The sequence below is a fragment of the Pezoporus flaviventris genome, unplaced genomic scaffold, assembly GCF_033815535.1.
Source record: "Pezoporus flaviventris isolate CSIRO_AGI_PZ_B2104156 unplaced genomic scaffold, CSIRO_AGI_Pfla_v1 ptg000015l, whole genome shotgun sequence".
NCBI classification, from domain to species: Eukaryota; Metazoa; Chordata; class Aves; order Psittaciformes; family Psittacidae; genus Pezoporus; species Pezoporus flaviventris.
Genome location: NW_026892563.1, coordinates 37,313,283 through 37,328,746, shown reverse-complemented (window position 1 = coordinate 37,328,746; position 15,464 = coordinate 37,313,283). Strand labels below are relative to the sequence as shown.

The 15,464-nt window shown below is 47.3% G+C and overlaps 1 protein-coding gene across 2 annotated transcripts in view; it reads left to right on the top strand.

The window, feature by feature from the left end:
• ARHGAP31 (Rho GTPase activating protein 31) overlaps window positions 1–8,702 on the top strand; it is a 65,046-nt gene extending 56,344 nt beyond the window's left edge. For both annotated transcript variants that reach the window (XM_061454029.1, XM_061454030.1), the window contains 4 exons: window positions 10–69; window positions 730–1,356; window positions 2,159–2,466; window positions 3,392–8,702. In XM_061454029.1, coding sequence (XP_061310013.1) covers window positions 10–69; window positions 730–1,356; window positions 2,159–2,466; window positions 3,392–5,860 — 3,464 coding nt within the window. In that variant the 3' untranslated portion in view covers window positions 5,861–8,702. The remainder of the gene's footprint in view (window positions 1–9; window positions 70–729; window positions 1,357–2,158; window positions 2,467–3,391) is intronic.
• The last annotated feature ends 6,762 nt before the right edge of the window (window positions 8,703–15,464 follow it).

The window sequence follows — 15,464 nt, the reverse complement described above, 5'->3', positions numbered from 1 at the left end:
TTTCCACAGAAAAAGCAACTATTCGGCCCGCGAAGAGCATGGACTCGCTGTGTTCCCTGCCAGTGGAAGGTGAGACATCAAGAGCCTATACTGTAAGGGGGAAGGACTGCACCTCTGCATTCTCAGCTTTTCTCCATGCCTGCATGGCTGCAGTGTTCTGTTTGCCTATCTCACCATGCTGTGTATCTTCATATGCTTATGCCATGGCTGCTGACACATGCTCCACCTTTGTGTACATGCATTTTTAACCCTTTTATGTGTCTTTTATGTTGGTTCATGTGCCTGAGAGTTACCACTGTGCCTAGCTGCATCTTTATTAGCAATGGGATTCCTTCAGTTTTGTTCTTGGTTACTCTGGGCACAAAATTCCCATTCCCAAAAGTGCTTGCAATAAGCCAACAAAGCCTAGAGCTGTGGCCTTTGTGGGCAATGCAAGCTAGCCCAAGACTTGACTGCATCTGATTGACAGGGCCTTCTAATAAAAGTCTTCAGTGGTTTCCACTGGAAGGCATCCTATACAGACCTGCCTGCCCGCCCAGTTTGAAGGAGACCTGATGGCTAGAGCCTGGAAGGTCTTCAGTACCTGCTGTCCCCACTCCTTGGGGTTAGTCTTGGTGTTCATCAGGGCAGGATTCATCCCTGGAGAGAATGAGGAGGGCTCCTTACAGGGGAAGGTTATCCGCTAGTCCTTTGCTTCCCACTGACTTCCTCCTCTCTTCCCACCCCCAGGGGAGGATGAGAAGAGCAGATTCAAACGGGCAGTGACTACTGGAGGGTTTTTTGTTCCGGTGATGAAGATACGCACAGGAGGCACAGGCAGCGCATATGACCTCAGCAAGGAGAATGAGTGGGAGCGGGAAGGATCTGCCATGGTAGCCAGAGGAAGCACAGAGCTGAGTGGGGAGAAAGGTCCCCCCCGGACACCACAGGCAAAGTCACCCCCTGAGCAGCTGAAGGTCTTCCGGGCAGCAGAGGATGCTGAGAAAGAGCAGACTTCCCCCAAAGGTGGCCGCATGTTCTACACTTGTGAAACAAGCACCAAGTCGGGCTTCCCAAACAGCCTCTTCCCCTTGGAGGCCTCCCCTCGCCACCAGAGGAAAGCCCTGAACATCTCAGAGCCTTTCGCTGTCTCCGTCCCACTGCGAGTATCTGCAGTCATCAGCACCAACAGCACCCCATGCCGTGTGCCCACCAAGGAGAAGCTTTCCCTCTCGAGCCTAGAGGAGCTGTCCTCCCTGGTGGCTGAGAACACGAGCCCCTCTGCCTTGGAAGCAGGGACCCACACGAAGACAGAGCAGGTGCCGGAGAGGAAGGAGAAACAGCCGGGGACCACTCTGCCAGTGGCAGCATCCAGAGGTGTGTTAAGGAAAGGGCTGTGGAGCCTCTGTTGGGCTTCTGGAGGTGCCCCGAAGGTGTGGAGGTTGCTACAGCTTTGTCTCTTTCTTACAAGAGCAGTGTGGGTTTTGATGGTAGCAGGTTGGTACTTGTTGCAGTAATGACCTCCCGTATGAAGACAGGCTGAGAAAGCTGGGGCTGTTCAGCCTGGGGAAGAGAAAGCTGCGTGGAGACCTCATAGCAGCCTTCCAGTATCTGAAGGGGGCCTACAGGGATGCTGGGCAGGGACTCTTCATTAGGGACTGCAGTGATAGGACAAGGGGTAACGGGTTAAAACTTAAACAAGGGAACTTTAGACTGGATATAAGGAAGAAGTTTTTTACTGTAAGGGTGGTGAGGCACTGGAATGGGTTGCCCAGGGAGGTTGTGAATGCTCCATCCCTGGCAGTGTTCAAGGCCAGGTTGGACAGAGCCTTGGGTGAGATGGCTTAGTGTGAGGTGTCCCTGTCCATGGCAGGGGGGTTGGAACTGCATGATCTTAAGGTCCTTTCCAACCCTAACTATTCTATGATTCTATGAGACTGGGGAGGTGTGTGGCCTCCCGGCAATGTCCTGTTCCACCCAGAGGGAGCTCTTTACCTTTGTTAGTTGGCATTCAGTTAAAACAGCACTGCATAGTCTCAGTCAAGTGTGTGACATGGTTTAGAGGTGGACTTGGCAGTCCTGCGGTAACGGTTGGATTGATGGTCTCAAAGGTGTTTTCCAACTGAGCTGATTCTATGATTCTAAGTAGTTGCATCATTCATTTGTGTTTCTGATCCAGGCTCTCCCCCTGAGGAGCTGGTGGAAGCCAGGAAACCCGAGTCCTTAGAAACTCCACAGCCAGCCGCAGAAAATGAGATGTTATGTGGGCAAAGCAGCCCCAGCAGCACCAGCAGCCCCCAGCAGTCCTCAGAGCAGAGTCCTACCTCGGAACAAACACCAGCCTCAGAGGTTCATAAGGGGCCGCTGCCTGCAAACAAGGCAGAGCAAGGACAGCTCAAGAAAAAGGATGTCTCCTCAGAAGGAAGCTGTGGTCAGCAGGAGATCAAGACAGCCAAGACAGAAGAAGAGTCATGCTTTAGACATGTGGTAAGGAAGAAGGCATGAGGAAAAAATGTGGGGGACAATGTCACGGTGGTGACTGGGAGGTTGTTTAGAGCTTCACTGTGTGTCCATAGTCACGAAAACTCAGCCTATGACCTAGACTAAGCAGGGTCAAGAACTGATCATGTACTGATTTCCCTTCTGTCCACATCACTATGTGGTGATTTACTTTTACACAACTACCTTCTGTCCCTTTCTTGTCTTCTTTTTCTGTAACTATATGATTGCAGTCATTGCAATCTGTCTGCTCTGAGACTCTCCAGATGTGAGACTGTCCGGATGTCTGAGCATTTTGACCGATTGTCTCTGAATTCCCCTTCTATTTTTGCTGTCCCATTTGTCTTGGACAGCCTGAACAGTCCTTTTCTCTTCCATCCTATACACACTATTTATTATTATTATTATTATTATTATTATTATTATTATTACTACTACTATTATTATGATTACTATTACCTCCTCTCTATCTCTAGCAGAGCTTTTTCACCAAGTTTCTTACAGCAATACTCATCTCTGGACAGCTATTTAAAGATCTGTTGGCATAGCTCCTTGAATAGATTATTCATTCCAGTTTGTGTGCGATTTGGGAATGCAGATCCTCTGGCAAGGCCAAGAGAGCCTGAATGGGAAGAGCTGAGACATTCCAGCTACTCATTCACCTCACTCTTTCAGCACATCTGTCCAGGCCTCATTTTGGCTGCACCTCACATCTTCCCCTCCATAAACCCACTTGTTTATAGATGTGTTTCCTTCCTTTGACTGGTAGCAGTACAAGCGTCTGTGTTTCTGTACCTGTCAGTGTGCTCATCCAGGAGCCTGTCTATTCTAAGAGGGCTGTTTGAGGAAGACGGAGGGGTATTTGTTGGTAAGATGTGAACTGCCAGCTCATGGCATTTCTTCTGTTTTCCAGACCGAGGAGGACCCTGCCAATGCCCTTCTAGAACCGCTGTGGCCAGAGATACAGCAGGAACTGAAAATCATTGAGCCTGAAGAGGAGCTCTTGTTCTTGCCAGCTGCTGTCCCCAAGATGGGACTGATTTCTGAATCCTCTTCTTCAACACAAGCAGATAGTTCCTCCTCTGGCCCAGGGCAGAGTCCAGCCCTGTCTGAGCAGAAATCTGCAAGCAGAACACCACAGGTAACAACTCAGGTGCCTTTGTCTGGTGCCACCAGCATGGAACAAGAAGACAGTCTCCACAAGGGTCAGTCTGATGGGGTTGCACAGCAGAGCTGTGCTTCAGCCCTACCCAAACTGGGTACTTCTCCAACTGGCACAGCCACTCCAAAGAATCACCACGCAGTGGTGGACAATGCGAGTGAATGTCTCACTCCTCCCCTGGACTGGAAGCTCCGTGGTCAATCAGAATTTAATGAGGTTGCTCCAAGTGATGCATTTTCTTGTTCCAAAGGAGCATGTCCAGAGTCAGGGAGAGAAAAAGATAGCACTTGTCAGCTGCAGAGGGAAAAGGATGGTCTTACCAGAGGCCAGGCTCAGAAGGAGAAGCCTGAAATCATGGCTGCTGATAAAAGGGACACATTCTGCTCCAAGGCACTGAGTGGAGCTGGAATCCAGGAGCTGAAGGAGGGCAATGCTGTTAGCAGAACCCATGATGCTGGTGACCAGGATGATGAGGATACCTGGACAGATAATGTACAGAGCTTAGAACTTGTGGAGCCATGGGAGGATCACCAGTGGGTTACAAGCCCACTCCATTCCCCCACCTTTAAGGACATTCAGGAGAAGATGATACAGGAGTTTCAGCCACAGAGCCAGAGAGCAGAGACAGGCCTTTCTCTTAGACCACGATTCAGCCGCAGCCTCTCCCTGGACAGTAAAGACACAGTGATGAGTCTGTGGACTATCCCATTCTCTTTCATAGATGCCACTGACCAACAGCAGTCATGCAGTGACATTCTGCCAGTGACTTGTGAGCTGCCCAAGACACAACCCGTCTCCCTGTCTAGTTCAGGCAAAGTTAAGCAAGGTGAGAATGGCACAAGTCCTCCTGAAGAACCTGCCAAAAATGATGAGCTGAGGTGCCCCCTCACCAGGGAGGAAGCACCAGCTGAGAAGGAGGCACCTTCCAGAATCCTTCTTTCACAGCCAGAGGAAAAGAAAGTGGATGTGAGCAAAGAAAACACTTGGAGCTCAAAGCTTGAACTGCCTTTACCATACCAAAATAGCTCAGGCAGCTCTTCACAGGCAAAGAACATAGAGGAGAAGTTATCCATGTCTCAGGACCCTGCCCTGGGAGGAGAGACTGTTATCAAAGCGTTGTGCTCTGCCACTGAGTCACAGCTGAGTAGTAAAGGTGAAGAAACACCTCGTAAAGTGAAGACTCGGCCATCATCCCTCAACTTGGATTCACTCCTTCCAGCCCCAGACTTTTTCACATTCGAGAGCCTGTCCATGCCTTCTGCCCCTGGGAACCTCCTGTGTGGACAGAAGGAAGTGAAAAGCAGTGATTCTGTCCCATCGCTGCCAACTGCCTGCCCTGCTGCCAGTAAAGGCGTTACTTGGGGGTCTCATTTCAATGCCCATGTGGATCTAGACTTGGATTACCTAGCGGTAGCCCATGCCACCACTGGCCGTCGTAACTCTGCCCCCGTCAGTGTGTCGGCGGTCAGGACCTCCTTCATGATTAAGATGTGCCAGGCTAGAGCGGTGCCTGTGATACCGCCCAAGATCCAGTACACCCAGATCCCCCAGCCCCTGCAGGCTCAGAACGCTGCTCCTCCAGCTGAGAAGAAGGAAGCAGAAGCCAAACAGTCAGTCAGGCAGACTCAACGAGTGGCATGGAGCCACTTGGAGACCCCCAAGAGCCCTATGGCAGAGAAGAAAGCCAAAGCAGAGAAAGAAAACAGTGACCCAGCTCAAAAGGACTCAGCCTGCCCTTGGCACAGCAGCCTTGGATCTCCTCTGGAGCCATCTCAGTCCAGTCAGTACCCTGCTACGGATGCCCCTGTTCTGCGCCGAAAGCGCACCTCCGAGGGGGAGACAGCTGGAGATACCCCACAGTCCTCAAAGATGGAGAGGCCATCAGGGTTCTCCAAGCCTTCCTATAGGTCCAGGCCTGGCAGGCCCCAGAGTCTGATTCTCTTCAGTCCCCCTTTCCCCATCATGGACCACCCCTCCTCTTCAGCAGACTCCAGGGTGTTGCTATCACCCATAAGGAGCCCTACTCAGACCACCTCTTCAAGCCCCATTTGTGGCGATCTGTCTGAGCCTTTGCGCACAACGCCTGAGGGGGTGACACTGCGGAACAAAATGACCATCCCCAAGAATGGCCAGAGACTGGAGACCTCCACCAGCTGCTTTTACCAGCCCCAGAGGCGCTCTGTGATTCTGGATGGACGAAGTGTGAGGCAGATCGAATAGCAACTGCCTCTCATATTCCTTTTTCATAGTGGATGGGACAGGAGTGTCCATGACCAACTCTGCTGCCATTTTGCTGTTCTTAGAACTAATTTGTGCAAGATGGACCCGAATCCTTTAGGGTTTCCTGCAAAGCATTTTGCTATGGAGATTCATAGTCTTTTTGTCTTGCTTCTCCTTCCCTTTCTCACCCCTGCCTATTCCCTCACCGTCTGCTTCTTTTTTTGCAAGCCAGTCCCAGGGAACTTGCATTTCCTCATAGTCATTGTCTAACAAAGCCCCGTGAAAGTCCCATCCTCCCTATGAAAAAAACAAAAAGAAAAATAAATCTTGGTATAATTAGAAAGTAGGGCTGGGGGGAAACATTGTTCCAAAGCACTGCAGCCCACAGTGCAGGGGCACAGCATCTGCTGAGGAGGTAAGTCCAGATGTTTGGGACCTTCTTCCATTGTTTCCCAGCCACCAGTGAAGGACCATGCCTATCCTTCCCTGCTGTCTGATTTAGACAGTGTAAATCAACAGTGCAGGAGGCTGGGCATAGCTGAAGAAGAAGGTGAAGCTGGCATGAGCAAGTCATACAGGGTGTAAAACACCCAAGGATGTTGCAGTGACAAACATACAACCTGAAGGTGCTGCCTCCAGCTCTGTCCTTGCATCAGAGATGTGCTCTTTCCAGCATGTGCAAGGGCTGGAATGGAAGCAGCTGGGCAGAAAACACCTAGCTGTTCCTTTAATCTCTCAAATCCAGCTCATGAGCTCTGTTGTGCTCAACCACACCTCCCTGGGGCAGACAAGGTCCATGTGGCTGGGGAATGAGTGTGAAGCTGACTGTCCAGTGGTAGAGACTTCTCAGGCTGCTGTCGGTGAAAGCAAAGACACAGTCTTAGCAAAGGCCAGAATCAACTATTTCCATCATTGCTTAAAGCCAGATGACACCTCTGCAACTATCTCCAGCTGTGCTCCACACTGCCAACGGGGGAAAAACAAGAGCATCTTTTGACTCACATGGCCTTGGGCTACTGCCCTCTTGCACCCTGACTGACTTATCTTTGACCCTTGGTCTTTCATTGCCACTGTGTGGCATGTCCCCATGTGCTTCTTCTTCCTTTAAACCTCCTCTCTTTGTGGTTTTACACTGTTTCTTTGAGACCACAGCTGGTTGTCACCTCCCTTGGTCTTCACTGCTTTCAGATGGGTTGAGATTATGGCAAAGAGGATGATGTTTAGGACTGCGGAACACATAATGAACATTACAATGAGAGGGGGATTTGAAGTGAATTAAATTCTCTCCTGAAGGGTTGTTATTGTTACAGGCAAATACGCATTCATATAAGCAACAGATGCCACAGAAACAGAATTAAAGGTTCCTTTGTAAAGCCTCTAACTCTACATTCACAGCAGGCTCTCTATTGCCTGGTATGTGACCGGGGGTGATTGCAAAGGCACGTACAGCCTGTGCTGTCTCTGCAATTTAAGTGCCACTGGAGACTACAGAGGAGATGGGAGCACAGGTGTTGCTGCCAGCACTGAGATTGTCCCTGTAATGGTGCTTGCAGAGGCCATCATTCATGGGGAGGTCTGTGTCTGTAAGCCCTCGGGTGGGTATTATGGGCTATAGTTTATGAAGTAACTGAGCATCTGGTAGGAAGTGCTATAGCCACCACAATGAGTGTCAGTCAGGATTTCCTGAGGGATGTATGTTTAGGGCTTTTTTTTTTTTGTGAAGTACTGGCATTTTTAAACTGTTAGCAAACCCTCGAGCTCCTGGTGGGTACTGAATGTGTCACTTCATGTGTCATTGTGGCTGGAGGGCTCAGAGCCTGTGCTGTGCTTTCTGTGCACTCTGATTGCTAAAGGAGGGAGATGCCAGAGTACTTTTGAGAAGTTCTGGCCCCACAAGTGAAAGGAATGTATCTTCAGCAGAATTTTCTCCTAGAATCCAAAGGGAGTGTGAAAAAACAGGAGGGCTTTTCCCTGTCAGTGCTTGCAGCTTTTGATCCTCCCCGCTGTACTTCTCGCTTGTGCATAGCGCCATGTGAGGGGGAGCAGAGCAGAGAATGAAGCCCATGCTGTCAGTGTTGTGGATGGAGAATATTACACCAGACAAGAGCCTGGAGTTCTTGTTGCAGGTCTGTGGTCTTTCACGGATTGCAGCCCATGCTTTACCTGGGCATGCCGTGGACGGCAGGTCCAGAATAAGCAGCTTCATGACAATTGTGCTTTCCTTCTCCCTGACCATAAAACGCCTGTGAAGCCTCCCATTAAAACTAGGGGATTGCCAGTCCTCAGTGCTCTTCACAGCACAGCTCTGCTCGGCATTTACATGGCACCCAAATTCCTTTTTTACCTCCTCATGGGAAAGCTTTCAACCACCATGGCTCAGTTAATGGCAAATGACATGAGAAGATGTGATACGAGGTATTGCGGTAAAGTATAGAGAAAGTAAAAGGTATGGAAATGATGCACAGGATTTTTTGGCATCAACAGAACAGTTTACTTTGGACGGGGATTTATATTCTCTCAGTTCCTAGAAGTTTTATCTGCCAAGGCATCTGGAATGGGGCCAGCAAAGCTCACGGAGTAATGTGGAAAGGAAAAGAAAATGTGATGAAACCTTGGCACCTTAAAACAGTTCTTCTCTCTCTATTTTTTTCCTCCTCCCTATTCTCATATAAGCTGATCTGTGAACAAGAAATGAGGTCTGGCAATTTGTATATAGCACACTGTCTTAATTCTTAACAGCGTTCCAGTAAGTAATAGTGCTTTTGGCATAAGTGGCGAAATTCCTGCAAGAGAAAATGACTCTAAATCTTTACTTAATATTAAAGATCAGCCTCACCTAAAATCTGTATCCAGACTATACTTTTTGAGGGTGTTTCGGAATTTGAACTCAGAGCCAGGTCCTGGGTTTTAATGAAGCAGAGATTCTGCAAATGACATCTCTATTCTGTAGCTTGATCCCATCTCTATCTACAGTTACCTGCAAAGCTGAGAGAGTACTTGCTGAGAGTACTGTGCAAGGTGCACTACTGCACCGAGGTCACCATTCCCAGCTCCAGACTCAGACTTCTGCAGATGATGGGCCCATGTTAATACTGATAGTTGCAGGACCAGAACTTGATAGTTAGAGCCAGGAGTTAGGAGCCATCTCCCATTGAATAGTGCTGAATGTGTGGTTGGAGCTTCCTGAGATCCAGCCTTATTAAGAGATTCCTGAGGTCAGCTTCAGGGTCAGACCCAATCTCATCTTTGCTTCAGAGCTATTAGCTTGCTTTCTGCTATCCTGCATCAGCAGACTGAACCTGTGACTGGAAGCAATCCTGAAGTTCAGGGTTTTGCAGTGGTACTTTGTGGGTACCAAACTCCCGCCCTCCAGGACGAGCCTGCAACACTAGAGCCTTTAAGAAAGGGTTTGGGTTCTTTTGCTCGATTTTGGGTTTGTTTGGGTGTTTATTGTGTGTGAAGTATTACGGAGAGGGACAGACTGTTTTATGGGAGAAGGGTCTGACCAGAATTTGAGGTTTTGTCTACAGGAGAGTTAAGTCAGGTGTTCTTAGCATTATGGAAAGGACCTTCCTGAACAGACTGGCACATCATTTGCAGCTCTACAAGGATCATTTCAGGGACCCTGCAGTACATTTTGAAGAGTGTCAAGGCTGCAGATGGCCCCAATCTGTCATGATGTGGTATCACCAGCATATGTTGCTTGGGGGCTTCCACCGATGGGAGACAAGAGACACTTATTCTTCCCATGTAGTCAGGCAGTTTGTACAGCTTCTGTTAATAGTAACCCAGAGTGAAATGGCTGGGCTGTCAAAGATGAGAATCCTCTGATGGAAAGGAGGGGCATGGAGAATGTTAGCTCACGTGGGAGCTGCTTTATTGGCAGGAGAGTAAACAGGAGGATTGTATTTTACGGTATAAACCACATTCCTCTGGCCTGTCTATCCCATGCTATCACTTCAGAAGGACTGAAGCTCTTCTTTTTTTTCACCTTTATTGCTTCAGAGGAATTTAGGTCTGTATCAGAGAGCATCCATAAAATCCTGCAACATATTCCCTCATCCAGAGTTCAAATGGTGCAATCAAAGTATTGTTTCTTTCTTTATGAATTCTGAAATGCCTGTAGTGGTGAATATTGTGTTGAATTTATATATATATATATATAAAAGAACATTTTATAAATATTAAAATGGAAATTTAATTAAAATGAAGGAATTGCCTAAATAGAATCCTGCACATCTGTGAAATGGGCTCATGCATGGAACTGGTTTCTGCTGTAAGTTTTGTAGTACTGAGGGTATGAGATCAACTGGCTTTTTGCCCACAGAGGAGAAGCTAATATGTGGTGGGCAAAAGGCTTGAATCTGCCCTCCTGATCAGGATCTTGTCCTGAGAGAGAAGAAATGAGATCAGCACAGACAAGAGTGCAAGGACTGATTTAAGTTGCCACCACAAGCATCTCCTCAGTCCTTGGAGATGCAAACAATCTACTGGAGCATGTATCGCCCTTCAGGCATGCCCAGGCTTTGCAGTTGTCCTTTTGCTTCTCTCCATTTCTAGGGAAAACTAATCTCTAGGGGAGGGGAGAAGGTGTAGCTGATGCCTATTTGGTTTAGTTTTGGCTTGCTCCTAATTGATGTAAAGGCTCGGTGATAACTAATCCTGCTCCAAGCAAGGAATGGAAAGCTTGCCATGGAGCTCAACTGGAGATGGAGCAGGACTTCAACAGCCCTGGAAAGGAAGGGTGGCAGGAGGCAAGAGCTTCCTGAGGGCTCCATGCAGCAGACCAGACCTTAGCTCTTGTTCTTGCAGGCACTGGTCCCCTTTGAATTATTCTTTGCTGCCAGGTCAAGGGAAGGGCTGGAAGTCAGACACTGTGAAAAGGACTGTCCCCATCCCACTGGCCCCCGTTTGGGATTACTTCTCCTGCTAGCTCTGAAGGATTGTATTTTTGTTCAGCTTTGTTCTCTGTGTGGACTTGCCTGCCTTTGTGCGTTTGCTTTTAAAAAGACAGAAAAACAACAGACAAAAAAGAAAGATGTTTTGCCAGGTCTCAGCCATGAGATTAAACTGGAGTTTTTATAAAAACAGACCTGTGCCCTAGTGATGTTTTGGAACACTTTCTTTTTCCTTTGGATTTGGTTTACGAGTGCAGTGCGAATGAATGCATTTGTGTTCCTCTGACGTGGAGTTTGAGTCCTTCTGTTTTCGTGTGAGTGGCACTAAGCTGTGTTTGACTGTGTGGATGAAGGTTAGAGCCTGATCACACACTTTTCTCACTGTAGAATGACCAAAGCATCTGAAACGCTTTCAAATTTCCATGGGTAAAATTCATCTTTCTTCTTACCATTTCCAGCTCTACCAGGCTGAAGTTTCAGTGGTGCACAATCACATCCTCCTATCTAACACATCTCCTGCAGAATTCTGCCTTGCCTGTGATAATGTAGAGCAGCACTGAGTACAAAAATACTCTGGGATCCCAGTTCCTGTAGAGGGGAAGCCAAGATGGAACAAGAGAAACTACTATGAAGCCTCTGGTGTAGGCACTTGTGTTGACTTGTAAAGGACAAGCAAGAACTTAACTATTAATTAAGTTCCCTGGTTCTCTGGATTCTTGCAGTGCCCTTGTTGACCCAATCTCTGAGCTGTAGCCTGGAAGTGAATTCGTATTAGTAACTATCTGTAGGGTTGTAGCCACAGTGGGCATACCTGCAGCTCAGCCTGCTCTTTGTTCTCCTTAAAAACCAGATGAATCCTTAGGTTACATGGAATACTTCTTGTTCCTCCTCAGCAGCTGAATTCAGGGCTTGACGCCCTTTCCTACCTCTTTCATGACTTCAATTTCCATTTAGGAAAATGCCTGGGTTGTGCTTCCTGCTTACCATGGCAACTGGCACATAAAGTGAGGGAAAACCATGTCTGTTGAACTCTGAAATTGTTGTTAGTCATAGCCAACTATTACTGCTGTACGAGAAACAGTGTTTTTGTACTCTTTGTGCCACAGAGTCTAGCAATGACTTGGCCATAAGACAAGTGGAGAATCTCAAACTTCTCCCCAGCATTCCCATGGTTATGAAAATCAAGTAAAAGGCTCCAGTCAGCACTATTCCCTAAATCAGGGTGCTTGAACACATGGAAGTGCTTGAACACAATTCCAGCCAATTTCTTTTGCCTGCTTTCCCACCACTACGAGTGTGAAAGTCTGACTCAAGACAATCTTTTGTGTATGTTGCATTGGAAGCAACAGCTATAACATCTTGGATACTTTCAGCTAAGCCAAAACCAGGATTAAGCAAGTTCCCAAACTGGCTGTAAACCAGGAAACAAGCTAACCCAGTGCCAAAGAGCATTTGATACCGGTGTCTCATGCATCCTCCTTTCAAGACAGGAATCCAGCTATGGGCAGCAAAACATCAAGCTGGTATCCCACTGGATGGAGCTAAAGGCCAATTGAGAGCAAAGGGAAGGCAGCCAGTGCAGGCAAGGAAATAGAGCCCAGTGAAGGAGACTTAGGCCAAGCTGGCGCAGGTGTCAACAACAAAAAGAACAGGATCATAATAGCCAAGATAAAGACCTTGACCTCTCCAAGTTCACCTCCTGTCAGAGCAGAATAAACTACAAGGAATAAAGAACAAGTCTCTCTACAAGGGTAAAAGAGGAACCGTTTCAGAGTTAAGGATTAGAAATGAATGGGAGCTGCAAAGCTCAGACCTGGCCAAGTCCTTATGCCCCCAAAAGTTAGATACAGTATGAGTGTTAAAACAAGAAAGGTTGGTTGACTCCATACCAAAAGAAGGTAGCTATTTTCTCATGTCTTATTTTCAAACTGCAAGTTAGAATTGAACTAAGTTTTGCAAATGTAGAAAATTCATAGGAATTATGTTGTGCACTTTGGGTCCAGATCCATCTTAAAACTGGACCTGTTTTCTTCCACAGCACTTCTGTTAAAGGGGGCACATATCTCTCTATCATTTAAATCCCTTTTCTGAAAAGAACAGGAAATATCTGAAATCAGTGAGAGGAAATGGTTTCAAAGAAAACTTAGTAGCTGCTTAAGAAAGAGCCCCAAGGAACAGGAACATGGGAACAAACAGAGCTGGAGAAGGGAAAATAACACACATGATGATTATTAAACAGAAAAAGATTCCAGGTAAGTAAAACCCAAAAAGGGAAGGAAACCCCACAACCAAACAACCAAACAACTCCAAAACCCAGCCATTAAGACAGATCTGAACCAGTCTGAAAAATATCAGATAACTTCTTTCCCTCCTCCTTCATAGGAGACAGGAAAAAGTTTGCATCAGAAAGAACTGCTGTTCCCAAACTGCTTTACTCACCCTTTTTATTGTATTGTGAGATAATTTGCTTTAAAGACCAAGGGTCGGACAGTGGAGGCAGAAGAGGGGTGTAAAAAGACTTGGCTGGTTATTTGCAGGGATTATTTGAAGTGTGGTGGCTTTACCTCCTCCAGCCTCTGTGCCAGCCACAGGACCCTTCTAAAGGTGACCATTGCTTTGGAAAATATATAGACAGGGAAGGTTTTCAGTCCTGCATTCACTCACGGTCAGTAACAGCCCTGGGTAGGCAGAGCAGCTCACTGCTTATCACTTAGCCATCTTGCAGAGCTTACCTCAACTAGTGAATGTGCAAGAACTGCAGATGACCTTGCCCATGCTGGAATTCCACCTCGCGTGCAAGCTAACACATCCAGAAACACCCTCAGCTTTTATTCCTGTTGAGGATGAGCTCCCATCACTCATCCTCAACTCCTCAAGCAGCAGGATCTCCTCAAGATAGATGCCTGGGATTACAGAGAGAGTTCTTGCAGGAGGTTCCCAGCATACCACACGTTGCAGAGGCTTTCCCCAGTTGCCAAAGAGCGCAGGGCTGCCAAAGGGTGGGAGAAGGAGGCTTCATTTACGAGCTAGTTTTAGGTCATACTTGGTCCCAATAAACATTTGCTTGGCACAAGTCCCTGTTAAGGAATGTGAAAATCTAAGATGCCAGGGCAGCGAGCAGGATGAGGGATAAATCATCTGAGTCAGAGGATACCAAACACCACCAACAGCCTGGTTGATGGTTTTCACAGTAAGGTGGGTAGCCAGATGCAAGCATGGAGATAGTATGTTGTATATAGTATATAGTGGAGATAGGATGTTGTACATGAACCAGTAAGGTAAGGAGAAATAGAGCCTGAGAGACTGTGTAAAGAGATCTCATGCAAAAGAAGAAGTAGTGAGAAAAAGGAGGAAGGGGTAGGAAATCCTGCTGGAAAAATATACAAAGGCAGCCCCATTGCCTGAAGGAACAGACACATTCAGTACTGCCAGCCTCAAGCATTCAGCAATGCGAAAGGCATCAGGTTATGTCTGTGTGTGTATGGGAGGGAAGCAGCTGAGGACTTGGATTCTCATTGGCTCGGAGGCCATGCTGCTCTGTCATGTCTGAACAGAGGATGTTTCTCGGCAAGGCCCCCATTTCTCAGATCTGGGATTGTTACAATAAATTAATAATCTAAAAATACAGTTGATAACTCCATGGGAGAATCAAAACATGCTTTGTTTGCCAGGAGAGAGCTGTGAATATCCATACCTACAGAGAAGAAATGCACAGAACAAATCTGCAAGCAAACAGCACAGCTTCCACCTGGAGAAGTTTTTCCTTCACCCTGTCTTAGCCCAGCAGTTTACATGCACATATTGCCTGTTTTGAGGACCATAAAACATCCATCCATACCTCCGAGCAGCAATCCAAACAGCTGAGAATGACCAGGATTTCTTTACAAGCCTCAGCCAACACATAAACCAGTTCACCGCCATTCCTATCACAGACTCCATCCCTTCCTCACCTTTCCCTGGCATCCCAGGTAGGGAAGTTGCAGAGATTGGAATCAGCCTTCAGAAGCTGAAAAACCTGACAAAGCTGGGCAGGAGTTTTCACAAGCATGCTCAACATCATTCTGCCATCAGTCCAGTCCTTTTCTTCCTCCTCTGTTCAGGCGGATAAAACTGGATTTTTCTGGATGCATTGGGGAATGCTTGGCACTCCTGCAAAGATCCACCATTGCCCAGGTCAATCACAGCTTTTGTGTTCTAAGAACATAAATCACAATGTGCAACGTGAGGGAAAGGCTTAAGAAGCAGAAAGCAAAGTGAAGAACCGAAACTTCATTAGCTTAAGCTGCTGTTTATGCAATAGGTCAATGGTATCACTTGCAACTGGTTGGAGCAGTTAATACTGCAGCTTTTTGCAGCTGATCGTGCAAAACCTCTTTGCAAAGTAATGTAAAAAAATAATCTCCGTTCCTCTTCTGCAAAGTCTTGCAGCATTTTCTCTACGTTGAGAGCAGCGCTATCATCATACCACAGTTAGATGCAGTAGGAAGGAAGAGACCTCTGGGTCTGAAGCAAAAGACCAGAGGAGGAAAACAGTATTTGACATTACCTGCTGCTGTGGTCCTAAAGTCATATCTCCAGCCACATCCATATGCAGAAGGTGTTACTAGTCCCACAGCCAGTCAATGCACCCACTGGAGTTCCAGAAATAACTTGAGCAAGAGAACTTTACACAGGAAAGCAGCTATCCACGAAGGGTGCCGGGACTG